The following is a 15,719-nucleotide window of genomic DNA, read 5'->3' on the forward strand; positions in this document are numbered from 1 at the left end:
CCACTCCACACCCCCTGGGGGTGAGGAAGCACTGCAGGAGCAACAAATCCACCTGCACCCACACGTAAATCAGTCAGTATTTTTGCATCCATAAGCAAAACAGACACAGCCAAGGCCCTGAGTCACCCACAGCCACCTCCCTCACAGCCGGCCCCAGCTCTGGGGACAGCCCTGCTGCAGCAGCCCTGCTCCAAACTGGAGTTTCTTTGATCTCCAAGGATCAAAAAGAGCTGTTTCCCCACCCTGTCGCAGCCACAGCCTGTCCAGACACTCTCTGGGCAGTGACCAAGCAGGGAGTGAGACGTGGGCTGGCACACCCCGGGCTGCCAGACACTGACCCCGCTGACCCGCGCTGCCGGCCCTGCCAGGTGCTGCCATGGGCTCAAACAGTGTTCTTTCATGACAGAGGGAAGTAAAACAACGTGTGAAATGCAGCCCTGGGGCTCTGCACCTGCAGCACATCAGAGAAGGGGTCAGGCCTGGGGCTCTCTGCCCGTTCTCCTTCCCTCCTGCCCTGCCAGGGCAGGTGAGTTCGGATGGAGCCCGGGCACTTGTGGCTGCTGGGGTTTATTCAGTGGTGGGTGAGGGTCTGAGCAAGAGCTGAGCGAGGGCATGAGGAGCCTGAGGGAATGTGAAGTCCCCATGAGGTGTTTTCTGCAAGGGAAAGCCCACCAGGACCTGCAGCAGGAGCTGCCTGGGGTTAAAGCAGCTGTGGTTCCACATGTGGTCCCCAAAATGTGTGTCCCAGGGATGACCCAGCCCCATCCCAGGCTGGGCACAGCGATGATGGGGCCAGTGATGTGTCCTGGACACCCCACCCAACCTCAAATGACATCCAGTGTCCTACCAGGGCCCGTGGGGCTCCTCAGCATGGATGTCCATCCCTTCCCTGCTCTTTATCTTTCTGGGAGTTACATCCCCCCTGTTCACAGACCGGGGTTTATTCAGTTGTTACCAGATCTCCTTCAGCACAAACCTTCACAACAGAACATGGCAGAGTTCCCAGTGCCATCCCCCCACCAGCCTGGGCCAAAGTGCCACCAGGGAACAAAAACAGCTGATCCCCACGTAGGAGAAAACACCAACATGCCCAAGGGGCAGAGAAGTGCTGTACCCCCCTGCCTGTGGCTGCAGGAAGGGTGTCCACAGGGTGGGACCTGTGGGCCTTTAGGCACCAAAAAACAAGGTTGAAGGCTAAATACAGGCTGATTCTACATTCCACAAGTCCCTGGATGCAAGGCCAGGCTCACAGGTTGCTCCCTTGTTTTCACTGTGGTATCTCAGTTCCAGCTGCTGCAGCGCCCACAGGCTGGGACAGAAGATTCAGCACGGGAGAGGACAGACTCCTTGGGCTGTGGAAACTCATTGCTGGCTTCACAGAAAGCAGATTTTTAGTAAAAGCCAGATTTCTCCAGCACATTCCTCCTGATGAGCAAAACTCAGGATTGAGGAAGCCCCAACACTACAGAGTGGGGTTGGAATACAGTCCTGAAACCCACAGCTCCATACCCGGGTGGGGGGCAGGATGTTTAACCAGGAGCTCAGGGATTATCCCATCCAACTGCCTCGTGAGTCTCAGTGGTGCAACTCTGAAGCTCACCAGGAGGATGTGCCCCAGGGCAGCTCCGTGGTGCTGGGAGACACACAGGTATCCGTGCCATGGCAGAGCAATCCTGCCAGTGCCTGGATAAGCCACTTACTTTTCTCCAGGACTGACCAGCTTGCCCTGAAGAACTGCTCCATCTCATCCCTCTGAAGCATTCTTCATCCCACAATAAAACTATTCCACACAATTTAAGAGTCCCAGACAAGGGGATCCTGGAGTTGTCCTCACTCCCTCAGCCAGAGGAGACAGCACCAACACTTGCTTTTGGGCAGGGTCTTGCTCATCACACCCGGCTGCAAGACACTGCTTTAGCCACACACAGAGCCCCAGACAGCAGCTGGGGCCAACAGCCCCCTCCCAAAACCTCCTGGGGCTGCAGATGGAGACCCAAGGAAAGGGAGCTGGTGCCCAGCAGACTGGGGAGTTTCCTGCCTGCCTTTGGCTGATGCCAAGAGGAAAGCAAAGAATTGGCACCGTTGGAAAAAGAAGACTGCTGTTCTTTATTAACCAGTGAAGTGGGCCCAGGCACTGACATTCAGCAGGAAGGAATGTGGGGAGCAGGCCCAGAGGTTGTGGGGTGCCCAGCCCAGGCTGCTGCTGTGGAAAACGACACCCGTGTGGGGAAGGGGGCACAGCAAACCCCCAGAGCACAGAAACCCCCCAGCAGGACAACAAGAGCTGGTGACACTCTGGTGACACTCCAGAGTGGAGCACAGCCACAGGGCAGGGGTGGTGAGGGGGCAGCAGGGACACTGCCAGTCTAGTTGCAGTTCTTGGGCAGGCGATAGACCCCTCCTGAGAAGATGAGCTGCTGGTCCCGGACCTTCTTCTGGAGGAAACCCTGCAGCTCCTGGATATCGATCTCGGTCACCACGGGGCCTGTCATCACAAACATCTTCAGCATGCTGTGAATCCTCTCCAGGGACAGGCTCTCCAGATTGGTCAGCATGGCCTGGATGTACGTCCAGAACAGCTGCAGAGGGACACAAGCAACAGTGAGTCACAGACACCTCCACTGTGAAGCAAATATCCCATATCCCAAAGGCAGGGCAGGGCTGTAGCTGGCAGGAAGTTCTGCCTTCAGCCTTGAGCATGTGGTCTTTAAACAGGGAATATCCAAGAACAGCAACGTGGATATCCAAGGACACACAGCTAGAAAGGTGGACTAGATGATCCTGAAGGTTTCTTCCAACCTCGATGACTCTGTGATCCTGTAAAGCAGGATCTGACGTGCAGCACAAGCATGACCCTCCGTGGATGAACACCAGTATGACACCCCAGTGTTGCACAACACACAAAACATGACTCACAGGCAGGAAAGGCACTGGAAGTGTCCAGGAACCACAACACAGAGAAGGCAGAGATCCAGCTGTTAGTGCTGGGTAAGCCTTTTGGGCAGCCAGAAGTGCATCCAAACAAGTTATGACCATTTGCAAATATGAAATCATGTCTCAGATTTTTTATTTTTTTAAACTGAAAAAAAAGAAACCTAGAGATGTCCAAGTAGTTCCCTGACTCAGCAGCCAGACACTTGTCTGGAGGGAAGGCTGCAATCCAGCACCAGTGAGCCTTAACCAAGGATGCCCACTTCAAAACCCAAACCCTCATGGCTGGACTCAGCCACTTGCAGTGGAAAATGCAAATCCAAAGTGCAAATTGAATCCATCATCTTAAGTCAGACTCCCCAAACCCAAACCTACAGGATATTTCACAGAATCACAGAATCAACCGGGTTGGAAAAGACCTCTGAGATCATCGAGTCCAACCCTTGACCCAACCCCACCTTGTCACCCAGCCCATGGCACTGATGCCACATCCAGGCTCTGCTCAAACCCCTCCAGGGACGGGGACTCCACCCCCTCCCTGGGCAGCCCATTCCAAGGGTTGATCCCTCTCTCTGCAAACAACTTCTGCCCAATGGCCAACCTAAACCTGCCCTGGGGCAGCTCAAGGCTGTGCCCTCTTGTCCTGCTGCTGGTTCCTGGCAGCAGAGCCCGACCCCCCCGGCTCCCCCCTCCTGGCAGGGAGTTGCAGAGAGTGAGAAGGTCTCCCCTGAGCCTCCTCCTGTCCAGGCTGAGCCCCCCCAGCTCCCTCAGCCTCTCCTCACAGCACTTGTGCTCCAACTTGGTGTCATCTGCAAGATCGAGTCTATGGGTAGACTCGATCCCCTCATCCAGATCATCAATAAAGATATTAAACAGGACTGAATAAAGATATCAAACAGGACTTTGCATCATCCCATCAGCTCCACAAGCAGCCGAGACACAGGGCCAGGTACCTGCAGCTCCTCCTCCTTCTGGTCGGCCTGTGAGGCCATGGCAGAGTCCCCCTCCTCGTCACTGTCGATCAGAACGACCTTCTCCACCTGGTCCTTCTGCTCCTCCTCGATCACAGTGAAGGTGCCCTCAGGCTCTTCCCTCAGGACACCCTGCTGCAGCCACAGCGTCATCTTGCGCTTCAGCGACGTCACGGGCACCTTGAGCACCTCACTCAGCTCTGTCAGCGTCCAGGTGCCTGCAGAGACCACAGAGATCAGAGAGGAGAAGAGAACAGGACACCTGCCCACGCCCCAGTATGCCAGGACTCGGTCAGAGGCTGGGGAGGCACTGGCAGGAACAGCTGCAGCCACTGCCCAAAGCAGAAGGGTGAGGAGCTGCAGCCCTGATGGGTGACGGAGACCTGGCTGAGCCCTGGGCTAGATCCAAGCCCATGGACCAAGTCTGGGTCCTGCTGCCAGGGCTCTCAGAGCCTTCAGCCACCTGAGGAACGTGGCCTTCCCACCCAAGGAAGCACACAGACAGGGTGGCACAGCACTCACTCCTGGTCTGGAAGTGCAGAATGATGGCGGCGTGAACGGGAGAGACGGAGAGGGACAGGGTGCGGTCAGCCAGCTCCACATCCAGGCTCACCAGCCCCAGGTGGTACTTCCAGTTCAGGGTCCTCATGGCCTGGAAAAGGGGGAAGCAGCCATTCACAGCAGATCTCCCAGGAGGAACCACTAAGTGCTGGGTTACTGTGAATGTCACCGTAACAGCGTGGGCAAACAGCTACAGTCTAGAGGATGACAAAGGGGACTTTGCAAAAACTGTGCTATGTAACAAAATCTGACCAGCTTTTTAAAGGAGGGTTAAGGTGGCCTCACCTTTAACTTCTCATACTTCTTGGAATAGGCTTCCATGGCTTCCTTGATCTGCTCTGGAAGTTCCAGCTTCTCCTCTTTCAGCGGTGGCCAGAACTCACTGGACAGGATAACGGCGACGAGGCTGAACGGGGGCCTCTCCTCCTCCGGGAGCTTCTCCTCCTCATCCCGAATGTTGGCATTGATGCGCCGCGAGTCAGCCATGTCCTGGAACAGCCAGAGGAACCTGAGCTGGCTCCTTCTCTTCCAAGTCATTGTTAATCCTTAGTGAAGAAGCTTAAACAAGGGGAATAGCCTTGTGCCCAAGTGACAGGGGGGAAACTGGAAAGGGCATGATCACATGTGTCTACCAGAAAGACTACGGGGCTACACACTCAGAAACATTTGAGGGAGGGCTCACAACTCCTCACAAGCCTTCACTGGAGTCCCTCCTGACCTGTGTTCTTCCTACACTGCTCCAAGAGAATCAAACTCCAGAGTCCCAACCCCAGAGAAGCTGGAAGAGCCCAACTCTTCAATGCCAGGATACTCTACTGCAGGAAGGGCAGGAGAGACAACAGCACCAGAGCAACCATTGCCCAGAGTCGACAATCCAACCCACAGAGCTTAAAAACCAGACATGATTTCAAAGCACTTCTGCCTGTCACAAATGAGCCCCCTCACTGGCTTTCTGGGGCCCCCACTTTCCTAAAAGAACCTTTTTGTGACACTCCTCAAGTCCCTCCTCTTCCCCAATGGGCTCAAACACCCTGGACTTGAATTTAAAAATAAAAAAGGAAGTTACTTTTAACATGACTTCACAGAAGTGCATCTGAGCTTCACCAAACCGCAGCTTCAGCAGCTCCACGTTGCGGATTTCCCTGGCAAGAGACACAGCAGGTCAGACACAGGTCCCTGGGATGGACAAGCCTGGCTTGGCCTCCACCCCTTGCCACACAGCCAAAAAAAGGGGGTCCCTGGCACAAGGGTGCTTGTTCCTAGGAAGCTTTGCAAGGCACATTATCGGACCAGGATGGCTCCCAGGACCCAAGTGAGGAAAGGCACCTCTTCTAGGCCAGCAGCTTTTTGAAGACTGAATCCCAGAATGGTTCAGGATGGAAGGTCACCCAGTCTGACCTTGCTGCTCAAGCAGGGTCACCTGGAGCAGTCACTTAGGACTGTGTCCAGATGGATTTGGAATATCTGCAGGGATGGAGACCCCACACTCTCTCTGCAGCCTATTCCAGTGCTCAGTCACCTCACAGTAAAGAAGTTCTTGCTCATGTTCGGGTGGAACTCCCCGTGTTTCACAAACACAGACCTTCCCATCCCTTCCATTTGGGAGGGCCACCACAACACGTGGGATGGAGCTAAGAGGGTGTGTGTGCCTCCAGTTTCCTACACACTGCTGCATTAGCACAAGCCAAGGGCAGGACTGGGCAGGAAGCAGCCCGAGAAGAGGTGAGCACATGGAATTCTAGACAGAGAGCTGCAAAAGAAATGGCCAAAGACATTCCTGGCTCCACAAAGAGCCATTGACAGGACTGAGGTCTGAAGGTGTTATCCTTCAGCCAGTAGACAGAAGAAAACCCAGATGACTTTCCCATGAGAAGCCCTGGGGGTGGGCAGTGAGGCCTCACCTCTCAGCACTGTAGTTGAACTGATGCAGCAGCCGGTCGGCCAGCAGCGTGCGGTACTCGTTGATGAACAGGTCCTTGCTGCCATAGATGCTCACCAGCAGGCTGATGATGTCTGAGGAACGACGCTTGGAGCTCGATTTTCCTATTGGAATCCAGCAGACAACAGTGGGAGATTAACAGAGACCTGCCCCAGCCCAGCTCAGCTGCAGAGGACCAGCAAACAAGCTGGCCCTCTGAATTCAGCCCCCCAGGCTGCCAGGACTCCTGGGCTTGGCATCACACCTGGATCTGCATCAACCGGGTCAGGAACCCAGTCCCCTGGCTCTGAGATGTCATCATCACTCTCCTGGCCGTTCTCCAGGGTCACAGGGTCAGCTTTGGAGAGCTCATTTGCCAGGTCACCGGAGCCCTCAGCGTCCCCGGTGAGACCGGCCACGATCTGGCGCACCGTGTCATCCCGAGTCCTGCCAAGGGCAAGAGACACGGAGCAAGTGAAGGGAGGGGAGGGAACGGGGGTGTGTCAGACTGCCCAGCACACCTCTTACCTCAAATACTTCCTGATGGGCTCACAGGCAACCTCCAGGATAACCATGGAAGGATCCAGCTCCCGCAAGGCCTTGATGGCCGAGATATAGAGAGTGATGATGTCGGATGTGTTGACTCCTAGAGAGGAGAGCAGAGGGAGTCAGAGCCCTGAAGCACAGACTAAGGGCTTGGATGGTCCAAACCCTCTGTTTGACCTGTGGTGTCAGAGGAGAAAGCATTCCTGCCCTGCTGCCCCAGGCAACAGGAGAGATCCGAGAATGTCTGAGAAAACAGATCCAGCCATGAATGGAGCTCAGAGCTGAGCCCTGACACGGTGTCAGGAGCTCAGACCACACACAGCAAAGAAGCCTTTGCCCACCTGAACCAAAGTTAAACTTCTAGCTCAGCTCCTGACCATACTGTAAAACTTAGGCCAAAAGGGGCTGGGATACAATGAGCTGCTGCTGCCCCTGCCCATTGGAACATGGAGAGCGTGCCATGGGCACAGCGACTGCCTCTCGCCACCAAACAGGAAACCAGACTGGCTCCCAGAGGATCCCTGCTCATGCCCAGGCTCCCCACAGGGTCAAGACACAGGCAGGGATGTCAAACCCACCAGGATGCAGAAGTCGCATTTCCAGAGCACTTTTCAGGGAGCTGAGCAGCTGCTGCCTCTGGTTAGTCCTTTCCAGGCAGAACTTGAGGTCCTCCACAGCCGGCTTCGACTCCGGGAAATCTGCAAAGCCAGCAGTGAGCAGGAGCAGGGCCACGCTCCGAGGGGAGGCACGAGGAGGCAGTGTGGCCCCTCAGGGGGTGCAGACAGGTCTGTCATCCACCCAGGCCCAGCCCAAGGGTGAATGAGCACTGGCTGGGCCACCCTACCTCGGATGATGCTGAAGAGCTCCTCGATGCGCATGCTGGCGTAGATGCGGTAGAAGAACCTCTGGACGTGGCACCTCCAGCGTTTCAGGGTGCTGCTGGCTTCTGGGGAGGAGCGTGCCAAGGGCCCATCCTGCAGGAACACCCTGCTCAGCCAGCCAATCACCTTCTCAATCCACTGCACGAGGAGAGGGAGACACACGTGTGAACACACGTCCCACACTTAACCCACCCGAGGCAGCCAACACAGCCAGCAGGAAAATGGACAGCATCACCCTCAGATGCTCTCCAAATCTATCCCAGCCTGGGTTAGAGCTGGAGAAAGCCCAGCTGAAATAACTGGGACTTAAACTAAAAATCCAGGATATGGACTGTGCAGGTGTGTGTGAGAAGACAAGGGGTGACTGAGGACTGTGCACAGGCTCTGGGCTCCAAAAAGGACAGGGTATATTCCAAAACTTGCAGACTATTCCATTCTTGCAGAATTCCATCCCATTCTATATTTGCAGAACTATCCCATCCATGAGAAATTTAACAAGTTGCCCATCACAGCACCCCTGGCCCAAAATTTCAATGGTTCCTGAAATCAATGAAAAGCCATCCCAAGGGCTCACAGACACCCAGCCAAACTCAGGCACTTGAAACCTCAAATACCAACCTAGTCACTGAATAATAAAATAAAAACCTGAACAGAAAGCATCAGAAGGTTATCTTTTTATATTTGAGATTTAATTTTCTACAGAGAAATGTGTAATTGTCAAATTTCAAAGGTGTTCAACTACAATACCCAGAAATGTGGTTTTTTTCCCATTATGGTGGCAAATATATGGTACTTCCTGGGATAGTATTTGAGTATTAACAGCTAATAGATATTAATATTTTTTTAATAAGCAGATTCCGACAGCCTGAAAGAAAAATGCTAAGTCAAGGTCTGTTTTGCTGGTGCTCATTTTTAATAATCTACTCAACTGAGGAAACACTGAAGACATGCACAAGTTCTGCCAATGACAAGGCAGGATGAACCTGAGAGCTGCCAACACCTGGGCATCGACCTGGGCACAACTGTGGAGAAGCTGATAAAGAATTCTCCTAAAGGACAAAAGGATGGGACTATAACTGAAAAAAACAACTCGATGTTAAGGAATTACTATCAAACCAACCCATTCTTCCCATGGTTTATCTTCTCCAAGTGCTCCTGTTACAGCCTGATTGCAAACTGACACTGCAGGCAGCTGCTGCTGCGTCTGCAAAGGGGTTTTGCCCTCAGCACCTGTACTTTCAGAGCAACCTGTTTCTCAGACTTCTCCTATTTTACCTTTAGATTGCCAGGCTCGTGCTTTCATTTTTTCTTAAAATTGTCTCTTCCTAATTCTGACACGCTCCAATATTCTGTGGCCAAACACACTGGCCCTTCTGAAGAGGTGGGAGCAAGGGGACCTTCTGCAATGTCTGATGAGCAGAATGCTGCATTTTGTCTGATGCCCTTAAAATATCCTTAAACAATCTCCAGCTCATCCAAAAGCATTTCATACGAGGTGCAGCAAAGAAAGTGTTGCAGAGCTACTAAAGGGAAGTAAACACAAAATGACTCCTCATGTTTGCAGGCAACAAAACCAGTGGGCCAGGCAAACAGTGAGGGAACCAGGGCAACCACCACAGTCTGGCCTGTATGGCAACCTGGCTGCACACCTTGTTCTCTGACACAGGCAAAGGCAAGGTCATGACTGAGGGACACAGAGCACAGGACTGTGTCCTGGAAGAGCCATAACCCAGAGAATTTTATTTTAAGGTCATAGTGGTAAACAGCCTCACATAAATTTGGTTTAAGTGGCAGCAAAGCAAGTGGGCAGTTGCAAAGAAATATTTTAATTCTCCCTGTGGCCACTGGTGAGATCAATAGCAGAGTATCCTCTCTCATCCTCGCTTCCTATTTTACAGGGGAACTGTGAAGGGGACAGAAAACAGCCACACAAATTCTAGTTGTGGGCTCACCTACACAGAGGGAGGGTCCTCTGCAGGCCAGGTGGTACTTGTGGATTTTGTAAACTGGAACCACAGAAATTCCCTCGTTACTGTGGACAAGGTAAAATACAACTGTGCACAGGTCAGAGCAAACCTTTCCCTCCAGCAGCAATCAGAATGGAGAGTTTAAACCACCTTTCCTGCCCGGGATGGTGGAATTCACAGCCCTGGACCAGGTGTTTTCAGGTGGAATCTGCTTTAAGCCTGAGCTGCTGAACCAACAGCAGCTGCACATCTCCAAAGGAAGGGCCCTTGCTGCCCACAGCCCTGCCTTACCTCCTGGAACTCATTGAGGAAGGAGTGCTCGTACTCGCCCCGGCACCGCTGCTCCATCCTCTCCTCGATCATCCTGTGCAGGATGGTGGTGACAGCATCAGCACTCACCCTCTCCAGCAAGTTCAGCCGGCGCCTACGGACACAGTGACCCATCAGGAGCACGTGGGAGCAAAGGTACAAGCAAATGAAGAAAATCTAAAACCTGAGGGCACCTTCCCCCCTGTACACTCCACAGGTGAGGCCTCGGTTCACATGCTCTGATAGCCCACAGAGATGCACTAAATACGTAACACATGACACTACTGCTGTCCTTTCTTCCTTACAAACATTTTTCTCTCACCATCAAAAGCTTTTTAGAAGAGTTTCATAGAGGTTGGGGTAGAAAGGGACCTTAAGATCATCTAGTACAACCCCCTGTCATAGGCAGGGACACCTTCCATCAGTTTGTTTCTTTGTGGTCAGAGGGCCTCAGAGCAAGAGCAAAATATTCTCATATCCAGGGAGAGGAACTTTCTGTCTAAAGATCTGCTCCAGTTCAACCACCACTTGGAAACCAGCTGTGTTAGGTTCTCTACCTAGTACCATGACACAGCCTGACCTCACACACAACTCCTCAGGTTCTCAGGGATCAGTAAACCTGCTGCTGCTCCCCATCCAGACCCTCCCTTGTTCCCAGTGACAGCCACCACCCCGTGACATACGTACAGGATGTCATTGAGCTGCTGAAACTGCTCCATGGCTTCGGGGCACCAGCACTGCTCCCTCTTGCTGCTGCAGCCCGGGCACAGCGAGCCCTCTCCCCCACCCTCCTCCGTGTCGCTCTCCTGCTCGGTCTCACTCATGCTGCTCTCACACTCGGTCGTTCCATCCTCTCCCTTCTTCCACTGCCGCATGTAGATCCTGAAAGTGCGGCTGTAGAACTGCTGGATCATTTCCTGGAAGGATTTGGTCGTGGTGAAGAAGAGGATGGCCTTGAACATGGTGTAGACCTTCTCTCGCAGCGTCTGAGCGCCTGTGCCCAGGAGCAGGCCCGCCTTGGTCCACTCCTCCAGGAGCTCCAGGCTGTTCAGGTAGGGCTCCAGGCGGCTCTTGAGCCGACTGAAGGCGTCCAGGAGGAGCGCGGCACACTGGGGCTCCTCGGCCGCGTTCTCATACTGGATGACACACTTCCAGAACTCGGGGCCGATATTTGCCTGCAGGTCTGTCTGCAGCACCTCGATGAACCACTCCTCCACCACTGAGTGCAGGTCATAGCACTGCAGCACCTCCAGGGCCGCCCGGAGCTCCGCATCCTGCAGCGGCCCCGCAGCCTCGGGCCTCGGGGCTGCCTGGAAAGGAAAGGGCAGGGGGACACTGAGTTCAGCATTTGATGGAACACACACACGGACTCTGCTGCCAAACAGCACCTGGTGGATGCCTGACAGGGTCTCAGCCCACTGCTGGAAGCCCAGCGCCCACCTCCCAGGGCTCACACCCGCACACATCCATCCATTACCCATCCATCATCCATCCATCCATCCATCCATCCATCCATCCATCCATCGCTGTCCCTGCTGGTGGCTGCTGCAGGGCACACATCCTGGAGGGAATGCTGCGAGCCACCCTTGGGTGCCTGAAAACGCCACACTGTGGGGCAAAAACCTTCTCTACGGCCAGGTACTGAGGTAAAACCTTTCCTCACGGCCAAGCTCTGGAGCAAAACCCTTCCTTGGCCAACGCCAGCTCCCTCGGGGAGCGAGCGGAGCAGATCAGCAGCTCGGCCCGGGGAAGCTGCGCCCCTTTGGGCACATCCCTCTCCTGGCCGGGGTGATGGGGAGAGGGCCCGGCTGGACCCCGGGACCCCGACAGCCCCCGGGAGACACCACCCGCACACCCCAGGCGCCCCTTCCCCTCTCCCCCCGCACAACCCCGGCAGCTCGGGCCGTTCCTCCCTCGGCCCCGGCGGCTCCGCCCGCCCCGCGGGCCCGGGGGCGGAGGGGCCCGGCCGGGGAGGGGCCGAGGCCGGAGCCCCCCGGGTGGGTGCCGAGGGAGCTCAGGGCCCCCTGAGGGCCCTCCGGTCCCCCTCACCAGCCCCAGGGCGGCGGGCGGCACCAGCGCGGTGCTGAGCGTGTGCCAGGCGGCCGAGAGCTCCATGCGGGCCGGGCCGGGCCGCAGGAAGGGGCGGAGCGGCGATGAGCGGGGCCGGGGCCGGGGCCGCGCTGCGGGGGCAGCGCCGGGCGCTGCGGGAGGGTGAGCGGGGCCGGGGCCAGGCGGGGCAGGGCCGGGGCCGGGCCGGGCCCGTGTGACGGTCGGTGCCGCCCCGCAGGGCTGTCGGAGCTCCGCGCCCGGCGGGACGAGCTGAGCGGGCGGATCCGGGCGGAGGAGGCGGAGCGGGCCCGGCTGCAGGCGCGGATGGCGGCGCTGGCCCGGCGCTTGGCCGACACCAGCGAGAGCCTGGCGGGGCTCCGGACAGCCCGCGCCGACATCGACCGCACCATCGCCGAGACCGAGGCGGCCTCCGGGCAGGTACGGAGGGGCAGCAGGTACGGGGGGTGTGCCGGGGCCGGGCAGAGACCCCACGGCGGGGTCACATCCTCGTGGGAAGCGGAGGGACGGCACCGATCTCTGCTCTCCGCAACCCGAGGGGATCGTGGAATCCAGAATCACAGAATATGCCCAGCTGGAAGGGACCCACAGGGATCATCCAGTCCAGCTCCTGGCCCAGCGCAGACACCTCCAACAATCCCACTTTGTCCCTCAGAGCGTTGTCCAAACCCTCCTGGAGCTCTGGCAGCCTTGGGGCTGTGCCCACTGCCCTGGGGAGCCTGGGCAGTGCCCAACCACCCTCTGGGGGAAGAACCTTTTCCTGAGATCCAACCTAATGTTGTGTCAGGGGAGGTTTAGGCCCCAAGGCTGCCAGAGCTCAATGAGCATTGGGACAGTGCTCTTGAGGGACAGGGTGGGATTGTTGGGGTGTCTGTGCAGGGCCAGGACTCGATGGTCCCTGTGAGTCCCTTCCAGCTCAGGGTGTTCTGTGGTCCTGTGAACTCAGGAGCTGGTTTTGTCTGAAGGTCTGTCTGCAGCACCTCGATGAGTCAACTGCCCCGGGACACGCACACACCCCCTGGTCACAAGGGGGTTGAGTTGGATTGGGATTAGTTTTGGTGTTGTTTGTGGGCAAATCTTGTTGTCGTAACACATCAAAGTGGTCCTTGAAACAGACCCCTAAAAGCAACCCTCTCACACCCATCGTTTGGAGAAAAGGAGGAAACCAGAGACAGGACGCTGACCCAGAAGCCTATGAATTCATGCAGGTAACAACAGTGCTGATGGAGCTGTTGCCCTGACACTCTTTCTGCCCAACATTTAGTGTAGTTTCTTTCATCTTTAATATAATAATGTCATTAAGAGTCAAAATGTTGGGGCAGTAGAGGGTGGGAAGGAGCAAACAGTGTGGACTGGTGCTGTCATTTCAGCTCCTGGGACAGCTCTACCCTTTCCCTGTTTGTGGACTTGTAAACTGCCAGGCAGGGATTGCCTGATCCCACATACAGGATCACAGCTGAAGTCACTTCTGCATTACACACCCACCAGCTTTTTATTTTTAGAAAAGGATCTTTCCAGACTACTTGCAGATAAGTAGCAATTTTCCTTCTGTTGGTGACAGGGCAGTTTGGGCCAGAAGGAAACCCCTATTAGCTGCTGTCTTCTCCTTCTCCCATTTGCTTTTTGAACGTTATCAACTATTCTGTGTCAGCTCCTCTTCCTCTCCCAAAGTCAGTACTTTTCCATGACAGTTATTTTTCAGGTGAGGCTGGAGCTGTTTCCCCAGCCTGCTTCAAGACCTGATGGTTTGAAGTGAAGGGGGAAACTCACATAAAAAATTAACAGCTTAAAAATTGCATTGTAAAGGTACACAAGCAGCCCCTTTGAAAAGAAACCTTACCTGAGATCCCAGTCACACCCCCAGCCTACAAATGAATTCCTGTTTATTGAAAGGAACTCACAGGAGGTATAAAGAGGTGGTGAGGAGGAGATGCAGGTGTCCTACAAACAGAAACCAGTAACAGAGTTCCTGTCCTGGGGATGTACAGCACTGGTTTGTGATCACTCCTTGCTTTTCTCAGTCCCCACAGGACTCCACCTTCCTCCAGGATGGCAAGACCCCATGAGCACCTCGTCCTGCTGGGTACTTCCCTTTGGCTCCTCTCTGACCACTTAGTGATTTCCACAAGCTCACAGAACATAAAATGATCTTTGGGACTCCCAGCTATCACATTTTGTTACAGTTGTCCACCATGTTAAAATTTTACACTGGTGAGATGGACAGGCAGCCAGGTCTCCTTAACCTCTTGTGGCCCAGAGCACAGTAAGCAGGGATGTTAGATTGTGTGCACTGTAAGCTAAAAACAGGAGAAAATTAATAAAAGATTTAGTCTAACTTGAGGTCACTGTGGAGTTGAGTTCTGGCTTGAAGCCAGAAGCCCAAAATGTGCAGTTTTAACAGCAGAATAGAGCTGAAACTGGGTCACCTGAACACAATACTGATCTAAAAAGCCCAGGGATCAACATCTCCCTTAACAAAACCCAACCAACCAACCAACCAAAAAAAACCCAAACCAACCAATAAAACCCCAGAAGTTCAACCCAGTCTGCTTTGGGAAGTTCTATGCCTTGTGCTCCAAGACAGATAAATTGCTTAAGGTGTTTTGTATTCAAAATATGGGCACAAACCAGAGAAATTCCCCCACAGACATTCCTGCAGGAACATTACAGGATGATACATCACCAGGAATTAGGGACTGTAGGGGCTGGAGAACTCCTCTTGCTGCAAGGCAGGTCAGCTGAACTTGAAGGGAACTCATAAGAGAAACAGTTTATGTAAAAATAAGCTATTTTTATTTCTTTCCCAGGTACTGGAAAATTCTCAGACATTGCTAGATATCCTGAAGGAAGAAAGTGGGAATGATGTAAAGCCAGTGAGCCACAAAGCAGTTCATTAGGACAACAAGCACATCAACAAAAGCGTTCCTAAACTTGATTTTCAGCCTGGGAAGTCCTGCTGGTCTGGGACAGCTGCTGTTCTGGTACAAGGACACCACATTTAATAAAAGCCTTTGTTTTGCAGAAGTAAATTTTCCTTTCAGATGTGCTTTGGTATTAGAGATCCACTAAAGCTGATCCTCAAGTGTTAGAGATGAGGGTAGGCATGTACAAAAAAAATACCCTTTATTTTGAGCACAGTGATCCTGAAGCTGCTTCTGCCCTCAGAACAGCACTCACCTTGCCCTGCCAGGAGTGAGCTCAGGGTACCTGGCACAGACAGGGATCAGAGCAGAGCTGGGGAGCACAAGGGCAGCGCTGGGTGAGGTGTGAATCAGGGGCAGGGTAGAGCAGGAGAACTGGAGGAAGGAGCAGAGGAGCCAGCAGCACACAGGGCAGCACGTGCTGCATCCCCCACCTCCTGAGCCCGTCCTGCCCACGGGGCTGCAGGCCCTGAGTTAACTCAGAGGACAGCACACCGAGTGCCAGAGCAGTGTTCCAGCTGGCTGAGGTCAGGGGAACAAGCTGCAGGATATTGTTGGCTTTAGCATTCCTCATTGATCCATAGCAGGACGAAGTCAGGACTAGTTCAGACACCTTGTCCCTAACTTGAGCTGAAAGCAGCTTTTGC

The 15,719-nt window shown here is 54.4% G+C and overlaps 2 protein-coding genes across 2 annotated transcripts; one reads left to right on the forward strand and one right to left on the reverse strand.

Moving 5' to 3' along the window:
- Positions 1-2,082: 2,082 nt before the first annotated feature.
- Positions 2,083-12,237, reverse strand: ANAPC2 (anaphase promoting complex subunit 2). Its single transcript, XM_051807947.1, has 13 exons — positions 12,134-12,237; positions 10,772-11,394; positions 10,067-10,199; positions 7,772-7,946; positions 7,506-7,625; positions 6,910-7,027; positions 6,647-6,828; positions 6,365-6,506; positions 5,530-5,605; positions 4,749-4,952; positions 4,425-4,554; positions 3,885-4,120; positions 2,083-2,579 (listed from the first exon to the last, which is right to left on the reverse strand). Exons 1-13 carry the CDS (start codon positions 12,197-12,199, stop codon positions 2,367-2,369), a joined length of 2,418 nt encoding a protein of 805 aa, XP_051663907.1. The 5' UTR covers positions 12,200-12,237; the 3' UTR covers positions 2,083-2,366.
- Positions 12,238-15,497, forward strand: LOC127480229 (microtubule nucleation factor SSNA1-like). The gene is given in 4 exon segments (XM_051808127.1): positions 12,238-12,295; positions 12,372-12,571; positions 14,959-15,010; positions 15,013-15,497. Coding segments are annotated over 4 exon segments (378 nt in total). The 3' UTR covers positions 15,081-15,497.
- The last annotated feature ends 222 nt before the right edge of the window (positions 15,498-15,719 follow it).

Source organism: Manacus candei, unplaced genomic scaffold, assembly GCF_025592945.1.
Source record: "Manacus candei isolate 608988 ecotype Guabito, Panama unplaced genomic scaffold, ASM2559294v1 h1tg000071l, whole genome shotgun sequence".
In the NCBI taxonomy this organism is placed as follows: domain Eukaryota; kingdom Metazoa; phylum Chordata; class Aves; order Passeriformes; family Pipridae; genus Manacus; species Manacus candei.

What these genes read in the sequence shown, in the direction of transcription:
- ANAPC2 (XM_051807947.1), bottom strand. Translation starts at nt 12,199, where the DNA reads ATGGAGCTCTCGGCCGCCTGGCACACGCTCAGCACCGCGCTGGTGCCG. An exon ending in CGCCCGCCGCCCTGGGGCTG is followed by an intron (nt 11,395 to 12,133) that starts GTGAGGGGGACC and finishes TTTCCTTTCCAG; the next exon opens with GCAGCCCCGAGGCCCGAGGC. An exon ending in AATGCGACTTCTGCATCCTG is followed by an intron (nt 7,028 to 7,505) that starts GTGGGTTTGACA and finishes TCTCCTCTCTAG; the next exon opens with GAGTCAACACATCCGACATC.